General features: G+C 42.2%; 1 protein-coding gene across 5 annotated transcripts in view; it reads left to right on the top strand.

Moving 5' to 3' along the window:
• Positions 1–6,537, top strand: part of SAP130 (Sin3A-associated protein, 130kDa) — a 77,408-nt gene extending 70,871 nt beyond the window's left edge. For all 5 annotated transcript variants that reach the window (XM_010837950.1, XM_010837948.1, XM_010837947.1 and 2 more), the window contains 3 exons: positions 4,076–4,179; positions 5,264–5,377; positions 5,603–6,537. In XM_010837950.1, coding sequence (XP_010836252.1) covers positions 4,076–4,179; positions 5,264–5,377; positions 5,603–5,761 — 377 coding nt within the window. In that variant the 3' untranslated portion in view covers positions 5,762–6,537. The remainder of the gene's footprint in view (positions 1–4,075; positions 4,180–5,263; positions 5,378–5,602) is intronic.
• Positions 6,538–14,689: the final 8,152 nt, after the last annotated feature.

Raw genomic sequence — 14,689 nt, 5'->3', positions numbered from 1 at the left:
AAGGAGAGCTCCTGCCAGCTCTCTTGCTCTTTGTTCTCTCCTGCAAATGGGTCAGCCCACAGTTTAGGCTGTGTCTTCACTGTGTCTGCACATTTCCTCCCACTTGCCTTATCTACACCCTCCACTGCTCATGGGAGCACCTTTAGGTTTGAACTTCACACTCTGTTGAAATTGGAGCCAGCTCCTTTGGGAAGAGATTAGAAGCTTCCTGTTTTATGGCCTGTTTGTTTCTCCAGGCAGAATCTCTGAGCCTAGGGTTCTGGAGGTGGGGGTGGGCCAATGGCAACTTAGCAGGTGAGTGCTCATTGGAGGGGAGATGGGGAGCAGCCTGTCTTCCACGTGGCCTGCCTCTCCTAGGGTGATGCACCACTTCACAAGCCAGGAGAAGGGCTCCTGGGCTCCAGTGTTCTCAGCTCACCTTGCCTAAGGTACAGTCTCCCTTCTACAAGTGGGGATTAAGCAAAAGAAGGGAACCCCCACATGTCGACTAGACTCAGGACCTGAGACTTAGCCTCAGCAACAGGGAGCAGGATGGGAAATGCCCTGTTCCTTTTGGGAACTGGGGAAGAGGGAACCCTGTGCTTGGGGCTATAGCAATCTGGAACAGAGTCTCCACCTTCCAAGCTAGAGGGAGAAGGAGATAGGGATCAGTCTTGGTTCAAATGCCACAGACCTATTGGTCTTTCACCTTTTAGTAGATTTGTTTGAATAGATGTTTCTGCCTTGCTGTTTGCCCTTAGGACCTTTTTCCAGAGGTTTAAAGGTGTTTTTTTAATTTCTCCAGTTCCACTGGGGAAGCTGCTTAGCAGAACATTGTCGTATTGCAATTCAGCTGTCTTTTACACATTACTGAGCTACCCTGGAAAACAGTTTGGCAGTTTCATAAAAACTAAACATACACTTACCATATAACCCAACAGTTGCCCTCCTGGGCATTTATCCCAGAAAAATGAAAACCCTCTGTCCACACAGAAATCTGGATAGAGGTGTTCATAGCAGCATCTCTGGTATTAGCCAAGAGCTGGAAACAACACAGATGGTATCAAACAGTTAAACAAACGAGCCGTTGACTCTTGTCAGCAATGGACAGGAAAGAACTATTGATTATGCAGCAGCTTAGGCATTGTGCTTAGGCTTACGGGGAAATCAATTTTCAAAACATGCACCCCCTCCCTTCCCCGGAAAAAAGACACATACCGTGCGACTCTGTTTATATAATCTCAGAGTGACAAAGTTATACACATAGAGAAGAAATGAGTGGATCAAGGGTTAATCGTAAGCAAGGGGTGGTGTGACCATGAAGGTGTGGCACAGGAGGTCTCTCGTGGTGGTGAGTAGCTCTAAACCTCGATTGACATAGCAGTTACATAAATTTACACATGATATATGACATATACTCACTTTACATCAGTGGCAATTTCCTGGGTGTGATAACTGTACTGCAGTTACTAAGATGTAAACAGTGAGGGAAAACTGGGTAAAGGGGAATACTGGACCTCTCGTTACTATCTTTTTTCCCCAACAAAAGCTTTAGTGAGCTATAATTCATGTAGCATGCAATTAACCTATTAAAATGTACAATTCAGTGATTCTTAGTGTATTCACAAAGTTGCTTGTTTATCTCTACATTTAATTTTAAAACATTTTCATTAGCCCAACAAGTACAACCCTTAACTATTAGTACAACCCTTAGCTGTCATCACCAGTCCTGCTGTCTTCACTCCTCTCTACGCCCAACCCTAGGAACCTCTTTTATCTACTTGCCATCTCTTTAAATTTCCCGTTGCTGGACATTTCCTATGAACAGAATCATATACCATGCAGTCTTCTGTGACAGGTTTATTTCACTTAATTTAATGTTTTCAAGAGTCATCCGTATGGTATGTATCAGGACTTCAGTCAATTTTCCTGCCAAATAATACTCTATTTTATGGATGTATACCACATATTATTTATCCATTCATCACTCAGTAGGCATTTGGGTTGTTTCCACTTTTTGGTCATGAATACTGTTCCTATGGTCATTTGTGTCTACATTTTTGTGGGAACATTTGTTTTCATTTCTCTTGTACATACACCTAAGAATGGAATTTCTGGGCTGTTTGGTAACTATGTTTAACATTCTAGGAACTCTGAGAGTATTTTCCAAAGCAAATACATTTTACTTTCCCACCAGGAATGCATACGACTTCTGATTTTTCCACATCCTCACCAACACTTACTCTTTTTTTATTATTATTATGGCATCTTAAGGGGTTTGAAATGGTACTTACTGCAGTTTTTATTTGCATTTCCCTAACGCCTAATGACGGAGAAGGCGATGGCACCCCACTCCAGTACTCTTGCCTGGAAAATCCACGGACGGAGGAGCCTGGAAGGCTGCAGTCCGTGGGGTCGCTAAGAGTCGGACATGACTGAGCGACTTCACTTTCACTTTTCATTTTCATGCATTGAAACAGGAAATGGCAACCCACTCCAGTGTTCTTGCCTGGAGAATCCCACGGACCGGGAAGCCTGGTGGGCTGCCGTCTATGGGGTCGCACAGAGTCGGACACAACTGAAGTGACTTAGCACCAGCAGCAGCAATGCCTCATGATGTTGAATATCTTCATGTTTGTTGGCAATTTGTATATGTTTTTTGGAAAAATGTGTGTTTAGATATTTTGTCCTTTTTAATTCATTTGTCTTTATTGTTGAGTGGTAAGAATTCTTCCTATGTTCTAAATACAGGTCTCTTACCAGATATATCTCTATACTATCTTTGCAGCTTCTGTGAATCTAATTATTTTGAGCTGAAAAGTTTTTTTATAATGCTCGTAACAACAGACACAAGACCATGTAAAACTGATGAAAGCTGAAGAGAGTCAGTGGACTTTGTCAGTAGCATGGTTGTGATGTTACACTGCGGTTTTGCCAGATACTACCACTGAGGGAAACCAGATTAAGAATACATAGGACCTCTCTGTATTATTTCTTACAATTGCATATGAATCAATAATTATCTCAAAAAGTTTAAGATTTTTAAATTACTTTCTTGCTAATCTTTGCCTACCAGATAAGTTTGGGGGTTTTGTGTTGTTGTTAATTATTCTAGGAAGTAAAGTTGATCAGTTTTAGGTTCACAGCAGAATTGAACGGGAGGTAAAGAGATGTCCCGTGTCTGCCCCCCATCCCCTGTGCCCACACACGCACAGCCTCCCTCACTCTCAGCGTTCCTCACCGCAGTGGCACATTTGGTGAGCCTACACTGAAATAATCATCACCCGGAGTTTATCGTTTACATTAAGGTTCAGTCTTGGTCTTATGCATTTGACAAATATATAGATAGGATTTTGTCAAGATTAATTTTTTAGGGACTTCCCTGGTGGACCAGCGGTCAAGAATCTACCTTCCAATGCAGGGGATGAGGGTTCAGTCCCTAGTGGGGAACTGAGATCCCACATAGCATGACAGCCGAGCCCACGCATTCTAGAGCCCATGCTCTGCGACTAGAGAAAGTCTGAGTGCCACAGCAAAGATCCAGTGCAGCCAAAATTTTAAACAGAAAAAAATATTGATTTTTTCAATAAGGTAATTTTTTAAAAAATAGTTTGTGATTATCCATGTAATGTGTAAATCCATTTTAAGTCCTGGTGAGCAGTAATGTTAAAACTTCACAGATACGTCTAAACTCACCTCTGACAGGTGCCCCTCAGTCCTAGTTTGTCTTTCCCCAGTCTAAATGATAAAGTTCATATTTATTTTACTACAGTGCTGATTTGTGGACTTTTCCACCTGAATTTAAATGTTACTCAAGTTGGAGTCCTATGATTTCTTCCAAGATCTAGATAACACCACAGAGCTTTTAAGCTTAATGCCCAGACTCTCCACATGCTTGGAGACATCACGCATGAGCAAGGCTCCAACCCACTAAAAACTGTTTCCCTCACTTAAAACCTTAGAGTATTAGCTTACTCTCTTTTGAACTCATTAGATTAGCAAAGTAAGTCTTATTTTGCTGGAGTGAACCAAAAGAGCTTTTATTGATATTGTGACTTACATTCTCAGTGACTTTTTTTTTTTTTTATGGTTCCAGAGGAGAAGAAAGCTATGCTGCAGGAAATAGCTAATCAGAAAGGAGTATCGTGTCGTGCTCAAGGCTGGAAGGTTCACCTCTGTGCAGCCCAGTTGCTACAGCTGGTAGGTGGCACTCTAGCAGTTGTTAGTCCTGCTGAGGACATCTGAGTTCATAGAGCATTTTCTTTAGGGGTGATTGTGAAGCGTTCCCAGTTAACATGGATCATGGTGGAGTTTTTATGTGTGCAAGACCTACAGTTAAGGTTCATATTATGTGTTGCTGTGACATCTGAAACAGAGGGGGCCTGTCAACCCGTTCTGACTGCTCCTCACTGTGGGAGTAAGGCATATTCGCACTTCTCCCTAAGCAGTGGGCTTCAGTTCTCCTCCAGCTCGAGACACTCAGATAAGCCAGTGATGTCCTCCTGGGGGCACCAGGGGGCGCCACGTACTCTTGCACTACAGAGCCTGCCTCTTGCAGCCCCTACCTGTTCCCTCTTGCTCTCTCTGTCATGGAGGGCACCCCCCTGTGGTTCACCATGACATGCAGTGTCCTCCTCCCCTGGGCCGCGAGCATACTGAAGAGTAAACTGCTGTTGATCTCATCTGTCCAGTGCGCTCTGTGTTCAGCCCTTTCCATAACCCCTGGGCAAGACTCCTTCCTTCAGCAAGGTAAAGAGGAGCCGAGCAAAATAATCTCACGAAGTCTTTCTGTCTTTGGAGTAGCCATGATCTGAAGAACATGGTCTTTTTTTTTTTTTAAGTAGTGCCATGGCTAGGTTTAAATTTAGCATAAAAGCATATTTTTATGGAACTTATGGACATGTTTTTCAGAGAAATTGGGAATTTAGGGGAGAATTTAAAAGCCATCCTTGGACTTCCGTGGTGGTGCAGTGGTTAAGACTCTGAGCTTCCACTGCAAGGAGGTCAGGTTGGATATATTAGGGAACTAAGATCCCACGTGCTGTGTGGTGCAGCCAAAAAAAGAGTTATCCTAGAAGATACTCTGAATTATGGCCAATTGTGATGTAAATTGTTGATTAACTTTCCTTACTGTACTGTATCTTAGTCATTGGGAGAAATGATTTTATAACCCAGACAGACCTGATACCAGTTTACACAGGTGATTCAAGGTGGGTTTTTTGCCTGCGTTTGATGAAGAAAAGTATTTCTGAGGTCATGATTCCCTCCTTCTTGTTTGTTGCAGACAAATCTAGAACATGATGTTTACGAAAGACTCACCAACCTGCAGGAAGGGATTATCCCAAAGAAAAAAGCAGCAACTGATGATGATTTACACCGAATAAATGAACTAATACAGGTTTGAAGGAGCCCTTTCCCTCCCCTTATTTCTCCCTTCCCCTCTCTCCACTAATATCTTTGGTAAAAACCGATTATTTTCTTCAGCCTGCATTATCCAGAAACAGTAAAGTGTTTTTTTCCTATGTGAAAGCCTCAAAATGGCTCAGTTCAAAGGTGGGAAGCTCTTTAAAAGCCACGCTGTCTTGAAGATTGCTGATGGATGGTGTCATGTCTTTTGTTTCAGGGAAATATGCAGAGGTGTAAACTTGTGATGGATCAAATCAGTGAGGCCAGAGACTCCATGCTTAAAGTTTTAGATCATAAAGATCGTGTCCTGAAGCTTCTAAACAAGAATGGGACTGTCAAGAAGGTGTCAAAATTGAAGCGAAAGGAAAAAGTCTAGACCCCGAATCAGGACTTTGGAAAAAGAATTTATGGAGAATGATGTTGGGGGTGGGGGAAGGGTTGGTTATTTTCAAAGTGGAACATTGAGATGAAGGAAAGCGTTCCTTAGTTCACACGTGAAAGCAGAGGGACCCAGAACATCCAGTGATGTGGAAGGGTCAGAACTGATCCGACAGTGGACTCCAGTCTTCTTTCAGGCGTCTCCCTCTTACGCTTACTGCATCGTGCCTGACTCCTGTTGCAACAGGGTCTCCCGGTTGGAATCAGTGACACAGGTGACAGGCTGGCGTTTTTCAGCCTTCCAGTTGATAAACTATTTATCTGATGGATTCCTGCAGGACCCATACTGAGCCTGAACTGAAAGTATCCACTTGGACCATCTGTTCTCTCTGTACACTGAAAATCAAACCTCTTCCCCTCGCCCTAGTCGGTTCTTACTCTGTCTGACCTTCAGATGCCCACGCTGGCCTTCTAAAGCAGTGCCATGGCACTTGAAAGACCTGCCACATCTCACTCTAAAGGGTTTGAACTGCCAATTCTTGTCATTTTCTAAAGAACCATTTCAAAGTGAAACTGTTACATTGTCTGTCCTGCGTGTGTCAGAGTTGGGTTTTTGTGGAGGTGCAGAGCAGGCAACACCGTAAGTTGCTCTGAGATCCTTGTTCCGAAGTACATTCTTGGTTATCTGTACTTCTGTAGCTGGTGTGATGCTGTTAATTATACGTATGGCACATCCCCAAATGTTAATAAAGGACTCAAAGAGGTTTTGTACATAAGCAGTTTGCATCATTTTATGAAGCTCATTGTGCTGCACTGCACATCACTTGAGTGTTTACCCTTCTGGCCTTTCTCTCACGTTGTTGAGTCTACTCTGACAGTTTGGTTGCTCCACACAGGTTCCACTTACCTTGGTATCTTGAAGATGTCGCAGATGGTGAAGCCTGTGGGCTTTTGATTATCTTAAATATGAGACTACATTGTACCTCATTGCAAATATACATTGGTCATTTTATAGTACAAAAAATACGGCTGTGGTGATGGGGGAAGGACTTCCAGGAGAGTGGATTTTCTTTGCGAGGTTGCCTTCTGTGACCTCGCTGGAGTGGGAAGGCAGCCCAGGCTTGCTTTCCCCTTTTCCGTCTGCGTCGGGTCTGAGTTGTAGCACGGGGGCTCTGTTACGGGGATCTCTAGTTGTCGTGCACAGAGTCTAGTCATGGTGCACAGGCTTAGTTGCCCTGTGGCATGTGGGATCTTAGTTCCCCAGCCAGGGACCTGACCTGCATCCCCTGGAGTGGAAGGCAGACTCCTAATCACTAGACCACCAGTAAAGTCCCAGGCTGGCTTTTTGCCTTGTCCTAAACAAATCTGAGAGTCTATGCCAAATTTGATCCAGTCTTTGGAACCAATGTTATAAATTGGTCATATTATAGGAGTTAAGGCTGTGGTAATGGGGGAAGGACTTCCAGGAGAGTGGATTTTCTTTACGAGGTTACCTTCTGTGAACTCGCTGGAGTGGGAAGGTAGCCTAGGCTTGCTTGCTTCTTTTTTTGGCTGAGTCAGGTCTTGCTTGTAGCACGGGGGATCTTCATTGAGATGCACAATCTCTAGAACCCTGGCAGGGGAACTAAGATCCCACCTATCACAGGGCAGCTAAGCCTGTGCACCACAACTGGAGTCTGGCTCTCCTGAGACAGCCTTTCCTTGAACTGGAGTGGTAAACTCTCATCTGGTATAGGACTGGGGAAGAGAAACGAAGCAGGCTTTCTGCCTTCTTCCGGTGTGGCCGCATGGTCTGCATAGTCTAGGTAACGAGGTCCTCAGAACAGTCAAGGCTGCTTCACTAGAGTGTTCTGACCTGAAGCCGTTGCTGATGTGTGCTAGACTCCAGAGTAGTGTTCTATGTAATCCAGTGACGATGTTAGAACAGGGCTTCTTTGCCTCTGTTTCTCATTGTATATGTTGCCTAGCGATGCTTGGTGCACTGGCTTGTGAAGGACAGGACCCAGGTATTTGGGATCCTACATCAGAGATCTCGTCTCTCTACAAGTATTGTGTGTGTGCTCAATCACTCAGTTGTGTCCAATTCTTTGCCACCCCAAGGACTTGTTCATTTCAGTTCAGTTCAGTCGCTCAGTCGTATCCGACTCTGCGACCCCATGAGTCACAGCACGCCAGGCCTCCGTCTCCATCACCAACTCCCAGAGTTCACCCAAACTCATGTGCATTGAGTCGGTGATGCCATCCAGTGATCTCATCCTCTGTCCCCTTCTCCTGCCCCCAATCCCTCCCAGCATCAGGGTCTTTTCCAATGAGTCAGCTCTTCACATGAGGTGGCCAAAGTATTGGAGTTTCAGCCTCAGCATCAGTCCTTCCAATGAACATCCAGGACTGATCTCCTTTAGGATGGACTGGTTGGATCTTCTTGCAGTCCAAGGGACTCTCAAGAGTCTTCTCCAACACCATAGTTCAAAAGCATCAATTCTTCAGCATTCAGCCTTCTTCACAGTCCAACTCTCACATCCATACATGACCACAGGAAAAACCATAGCCTTGACTAGACGGACCTTTGTTGGCAAAGTAATGTCTCTGCTTTTGAATATGCTATCTAGATTGGTTGTAACTTCCCTTCCAAGGAATAAGCGTCTTTTAATTTCATGGCTGGAATGTTACTTCTGTTTAAACAAAACTTCAATAATTCGATAACCCTGGTCAAAGGAAGCTTGTCAGTGCAAGCTTTGATGTCAGGGCAGGTGAGAACAGTGGTGTTTTCTGTCTTCCCTCACCTGATGAGGACTGTGATCAGAAGGTGGAAAGGGATGGAGGAGGGAGTGAATCATCTGTGTATACACTTACTTAAAAACAGCTTTATGGAGCACCGATTGACATACTAAGCACCTTAAAGGATACAACTTGATAAGATTTAGTCTATGTAAATACCTATGAAACATTCACCACAGTCAAGAGAGGGAAGAAATCAGACCCAAAAGTTTTCTTGTGCCTCTGTGACATCTTGCCTCTCACCCCTACCTGCCGTCCACCCCTCTCCAGGCAAACACTAATCTGCTTTCTGCCATTGTAGTGTGCATTTTCTGTGATTTTATATGAGTGAAATCATACATTATTTTTTGAGGGAGGGAGTCTGGCTTCTTTTAGTTAGTATGGTGGAAATTTATGCTGAAATTTACTCCTATGGCTTATTTCAATAGTTCGTTGCTTTTTATTGCTAAAGGGCAAGCATTTTGTCATCTGAATATGTATATTCCTTCCACAAGTTGCTTCTCTGTCCATCTGTAGAAAGACATTCAGGTTGTTAGATTTTCATTATTACAGATGTATGAACAAATTTTGGTATACAACTTAACTGGTGATTTTATCTTAGTTGTATTTTCCAGGGATTTATGACCAAGAGATGGTGCTGATAAGTCCAGACACCCAGTGGCTCATGGTCCAGAAAACTATTACTCACAAGTTTATCATATTATTTTTTAAAACCTGAGTATTACAAAAGATCTTTAACTAGAGAATACCTTATTTTTTTAATCATAGTAATTAAAAGTCACAGTTTGAGAGTTTAAAGTTACTTTAGAGGTTATATAGTCCAACCTAACCTGTGATGAAAGGGACACCTTTGAAAGGATGTACTTTTTTATTATAAAATTCTCCCTGGTGGCTGACAGTAAAGTGTCTGCCTACAATGCAGGAGACCTGGGTTCGATCCCTGGGTCTGGAAGATTCCCTGGACAAGGAAATGGCAATGCACTCCAGTATTCTTGCCTGGAAAATCCCATGGATGGAGGAGCCTGGTAGGCTGCAGTCCATGGGGTCGCAAAGAGTCGGACACGACTGAGCGACTTCATTTTCACTTTGACAGCATAGATAAAAGTACGGGAAACAAATATATAGCCTTGTGAGATCAACAACTTTGAAATGATCCCCCAGGGTAAGAAATATAAGTTTGCTAGTCACAAACTGCTGTATCCCAATCACAGCCCTCTTCTTCCCTCTAAAATAACCATCTTAACTTTTACTCCAAAATAATCAACTTTATTGTGGTATAATTACAGAGAGTTAAATACCCGCATCTTAAATTTACAGTTTTGTGTATTTTGACACATACATTAAACCATGGCGAAGATCCAAATAAAGAGCCATGGCATTACTGTTTAACTGTAGAAAGAGTGCTCCTTTGTAGTCCATGAGCTTCTGCACCCACCCCCAACCCCCAAGGCAAACACTGATCTGCTGCCCCTTGTCGTATGTTGGTTTTGTCTGTTCTTGAACTTCATGTAAATGGTATCATACAGCATGTACTTATTTGTATCTGGCTATTTTGATCAACATAATTGGAGGTTCTTCCATCTGCTAAGTGTATCCTGAGTTGTTTGCTGTGTGACTAGGCCACAGTCTGTTTACCTGTTATCCCACTGAAGGACGTCTTGGTGCTTCAAGCTCTTGACTATTATGAGTAAAGCTGCTGTGAGCATTCAAATTCAGGTTCTCATGTGGAAATAAGTGTTCAGATCAGTTGGGTAAAAACCTAGAAATGTAATTGCTGGGTCATAAAGTAAAACTATGTTTAGTTTTATAAGAAACTGCCAAACTATCTTCTGAAGGAGCTGTACCACTTTACATTCCCAGCAGCAGAGTAAGAGTTGCTGTTGTTTCACGTCCTCACCAACGTTTAGTGTTGTCGCTGTTTGCATTTTAGCCATTCGAACAGGTGTGTAGTGATCTCTCGTGACATGATGTTGAGCATTTTTTTCAAATGCTCATTTTCCACCTTTATATCATTTTTGATGAAGTATTTGTTCACATCTTTACCTGTATTTTAACTAGCTTCTTTGTTTTCTGATGGAATTCTAAGGGGTTTTTTTGTGTATTTTGGATACCAGTCCTCTTTCAGGTAAGTGTTTTGCAAGTATTTTCTCCCTGTCTGTGGCTTATGTTGCCATTTACTTAATAGTACCTTTTGAAGAGCAGTTTTTAATGTTAATGCTGTACAACATCAGTTTTTTCTTTTATGAATTGTGCTTTTGGGTTATATCTAGACTCATCGCCAAACCCACAGTCACCTAGATTTTCTCCTGTGTTTTGATATAGTAGTTTTATAGTTTTGTGTTTTACATTTAGGCTATCATGATCCATTTTGAGATAATTTTTGTGAAATTTGTAAGATCTGTGTGGAGTGTTTTGGTTTGGGTATGGGGGGGTGCACATGGATGTCCAATTGTTCCATAACCATTTCTTGAAAAGACTGTTCTTAATTAAATTGCCCCTGTTCCTTTGCCAGAGGTCAGTTGACTGGAACTGTGGAGGTTTTTCCTGGGTTCTGTATTCGGTCCCATTGGCCTACGTGTCTGTTCCTTTGCCAGTGCCACTCTGTTTTGATTACTGTAGCTTTACAGTTAGTTTTAAAGTGGGAAGTATCAGTTCTCCAACTTTGTTCTTCAGGATCGCGTTGGCTATTCTAGGTCTTTTGTCTTTTCGTATAAACCTTAGAATCTGTTAATACCTACGAAAAGCTTGCTGAAATTGTGACTAGTATTACATGACTCTATAGATCAAGTTGGGAAGGAATTGCTGTCTTAATAATGCTGAATGTTCTGGTCCGTGAACTTGGACTATCTCCTCATTTATTTAGATCTTTGATTTCTTTAATCAGTTTTGTAGTTTTCCTCATGTACAGCCTGTACATATTTCATTAGATTTATACCTGAGTATTTCATTTGTGTGTGTGCTTTTGTAAATGGTGCTGTATTTTTTATTTCACTTTTTTTTTTGTGGGGGGGGCTATGCCACACTTGTGGGATGTCAGTGGGATGGCTTGTGGGATGTTAGTTCCCCAGCTTAGGATTGAACCCAGGCCCTTGGCAGTAAAAGCACAGAGTCCTAAACATTTGGCCTCCAGGGAATTCTCTGTTTCAGATTTTAATTGTTCTCTGGTGGTATGTGCGAGAGCGGTCCACATTTATCTACTATTAACCTTGTGTGCCGGAGAAGGCAATGGCACCTCACTCCAGTACTCTTGCCTGGAAAATCCCATGGATGGAGGAGCCTGGAAGGCTGCAGTCCATGGGATTGCTAAGAGTCAGACACGATTGAGCGACTTCACTTTCACTTTTCACTTTCATGCATTAGAGAAGGAAATGGCAACCCACTCCAGTGTTATTGCCTGGAGAATCCCAGGGACGGGGGAGCCTGGTGGGCTGTCGTCTATGGGGTCGCACAGAGTCGGACACGACTGAAGCGACTTAGCAGTAGCAGCAACCTTGTGTGCTGTGATGTTGCTATGTTCACAGATTTTTTTTGTTGATTCTTCAGAACTTTCTACATAAACAGTGATTCTGTCTCTGAACAAATACAGCTTTATTTCTTCTTTCTCTGTTTGTATAGTTTTTATTTCCTTATACTCTGCTGTGCTGTGCTAGTTCGCTTCAGTCATGTCCAACTCTGTGACCCTATGAACCTTCCAGGCTCCTCTGTTCATGGGGATTCTCTAGACAAGAATACTGGATGGGTTGCCATGCCCTCCTTCCAGGAGGTCTTCCAGTGAGGTCTTGAGTAGGAGTGGTAAAAGGGGATATGCTTGCCTTGTTCTCAGTCATAGGGTAAAGGTCCAGTTTCTCACCACTAAGTATAAGATTAGCTGTAGGGTTTTTTAGTAGATGTTCTTTATCAGGTTGAAGTTATTCCCTGTTCCTAGTTTGCTGAAAGTTTTCAGTTATAAAATGAATGTTGGATTTTGTCATTCTTTTCTGCATCACTAATATGATCATATGAGTTATCTTCTTTATCGTGTTGGTATCTTAGATTACATTAATTAATTTTTTACTATTGAACCAGCCAAACTGGCATACTTGAAATAAATCCCACTTGGTTATGGTGTATAATTCTTTTTACACATAGTTAGATTCAATTTGCCAACAATTCATTGCATCTGTGTTCACGAGAAGGACTGGTTTGTGCTTCTTTTTTGTACGTCTTAGTCTTATATCAATGTCTTGGTAATAGAATGAGTTAGGGAATGTTCTCTCTCTTCTGTTTTCAGGAGAGGATTGCAGAGAATTGATACAATTTCTTCCTCAAATGTTTGGTCAAACTCAGCAGTGAAAGCATCTGGCCCTGGTATACTCTCTTTTGGGGGAATTTGTTAATTATTGATCCAATTTTTAAAATAGACATAGGCCTATTCAGATCATCTCTCCTTGTGTGAGCTTTGGTAGTTTCTATCTTTCCAGGAATTGGAGCATTGCATCTAAGTTATTAAATTTGTGGGCATAGAGGTGTTCCTGGTATTCCTTAATTATTCTTTCCTTGTCTATGGGAACAGTAGTGATAATCTTTGGTTTCATTTTTAAAAATGTGTATTAAGATAAAACTCACATAACATGCAATTCACCTACTTGAAGTGTGAAATACAGTGACTTTTGCTATATTCACAGAGTTGTGCAAGCATCACCATAATCAGTTTTAGAATATTTTCATTGCCCCCCAAACAAGCCCTGCAGCCTGTAACCATTACTCCTATTGAGGTGTTTAATCTGTTTGGAGTGAATTTTTATGTATGAAATGAAGTAGGGGGTCCAGCTTCATTCCTTTTTTTAAAATTGAAGTATAGTTGATTTATAGTATTATGTTAATTAAGTTACAATGATATGTTAATTTCTTCTGTAGAGGAAAGTGATTCATTTATACATACTCTTTTTCATATTCCTGTCACAGAATATTGAATACAGTTCCCTGTGTTATACTGTAGGACTTGTTTATTCAAGTATACAGTATATTATACTGTATATAGTAATTTGCATCTGCTAATCCCCAAACTCCCAATTCATTTTTCCTCCAACCCCCTCCCCCTTGGCAACCACAGTTCTGTTCTCTATGACTGTTAATCTGTTTCTCTTTCATAGATACGTTCATTTGTGTCATATCTTACATTCCACATATAAGTGATGTCACGTGGTATTTGGCTTTCTCTTTCTGACTTAGTATGATAATGTCTAGGTCTGTCCATGTTGCTGCAAATGACATTATTTCATTCTTTTTGAGGGCTGAGGAATATGCCACTGGATGAGTGAAAATTGCTCGGTTGTGACCGACCCTTTGCGACTCCATGGACTGTAACCCACCAGGCTCATCTTTCCATGGAATTCTCCTGGCAAGAATACTGGAGTGCATTGCCATTCCCTTCTGCAGGGGATCTTCCTGACCCAAGTATTGAACTCAGGTCTCCTGTACTGCAGACAGACTCTTTACCATCTGAGCCACCAGAGAAGTCCATTCCATTGTATATGTATACCAGATCATTTTTATCCATTCATCTGTCAGTGGACATCTAGGTCGTTTCCAGGTCTCAGATTTTGTAAACAGTGCTGCTGTGAACATTGGAGTGTATATATCTTTTTGAATTATAGTTTCCTCCAGTATGCCCAGGAGTGGGATTTCAGGATCATATGGTGACTCTACTTTTTTGAGGACTTCCATACTATTATCCATAGTGGCTACACCAATTTACATTCTCTCCCAAAAGTATACACACCCACACCCTGCACATCCTTTCCAGTATTTGTTATTTGTAGACTTTTTGATGATGGCCATTCTGAACAGTGTGAGGTGGTACCTCACTGTAGTTTTGATGTTAATTTCTCTAATAATTAGTGGGGCTTCCCAGATGGTGCTAATGGTAAAGAACTCGCCTGCCAATACAGGAGACATAAGAGACATGGGTTTGATCTCCAGGTCAGGCAGATCCCCTGGAGGAGGGCACGGCAACCCACTCCAGTATTCTTGCCTGGAGAATCACACCGACAGAGGAGCCTGGCGGTCTACAGTCCATAAAGGTTGCCAAGAGTCAGACAGTACTGAAGTGACTTGGCACACACACAATAATTAGTGATGTTGATCATCTTTTTATGCGCCTAATGGC

The sequence above is a fragment of the Bison bison genome, unplaced genomic scaffold (assembly GCF_000754665.1).
Source record: "Bison bison bison isolate TAMUID 2011002044 unplaced genomic scaffold, Bison_UMD1.0 scf7180017864088, whole genome shotgun sequence".
NCBI classification, from domain to species: Eukaryota; Metazoa; Chordata; class Mammalia; order Artiodactyla; family Bovidae; genus Bison; species Bison bison.
This window is presented reverse-complemented; position numbering and strand designations above follow the sequence as displayed.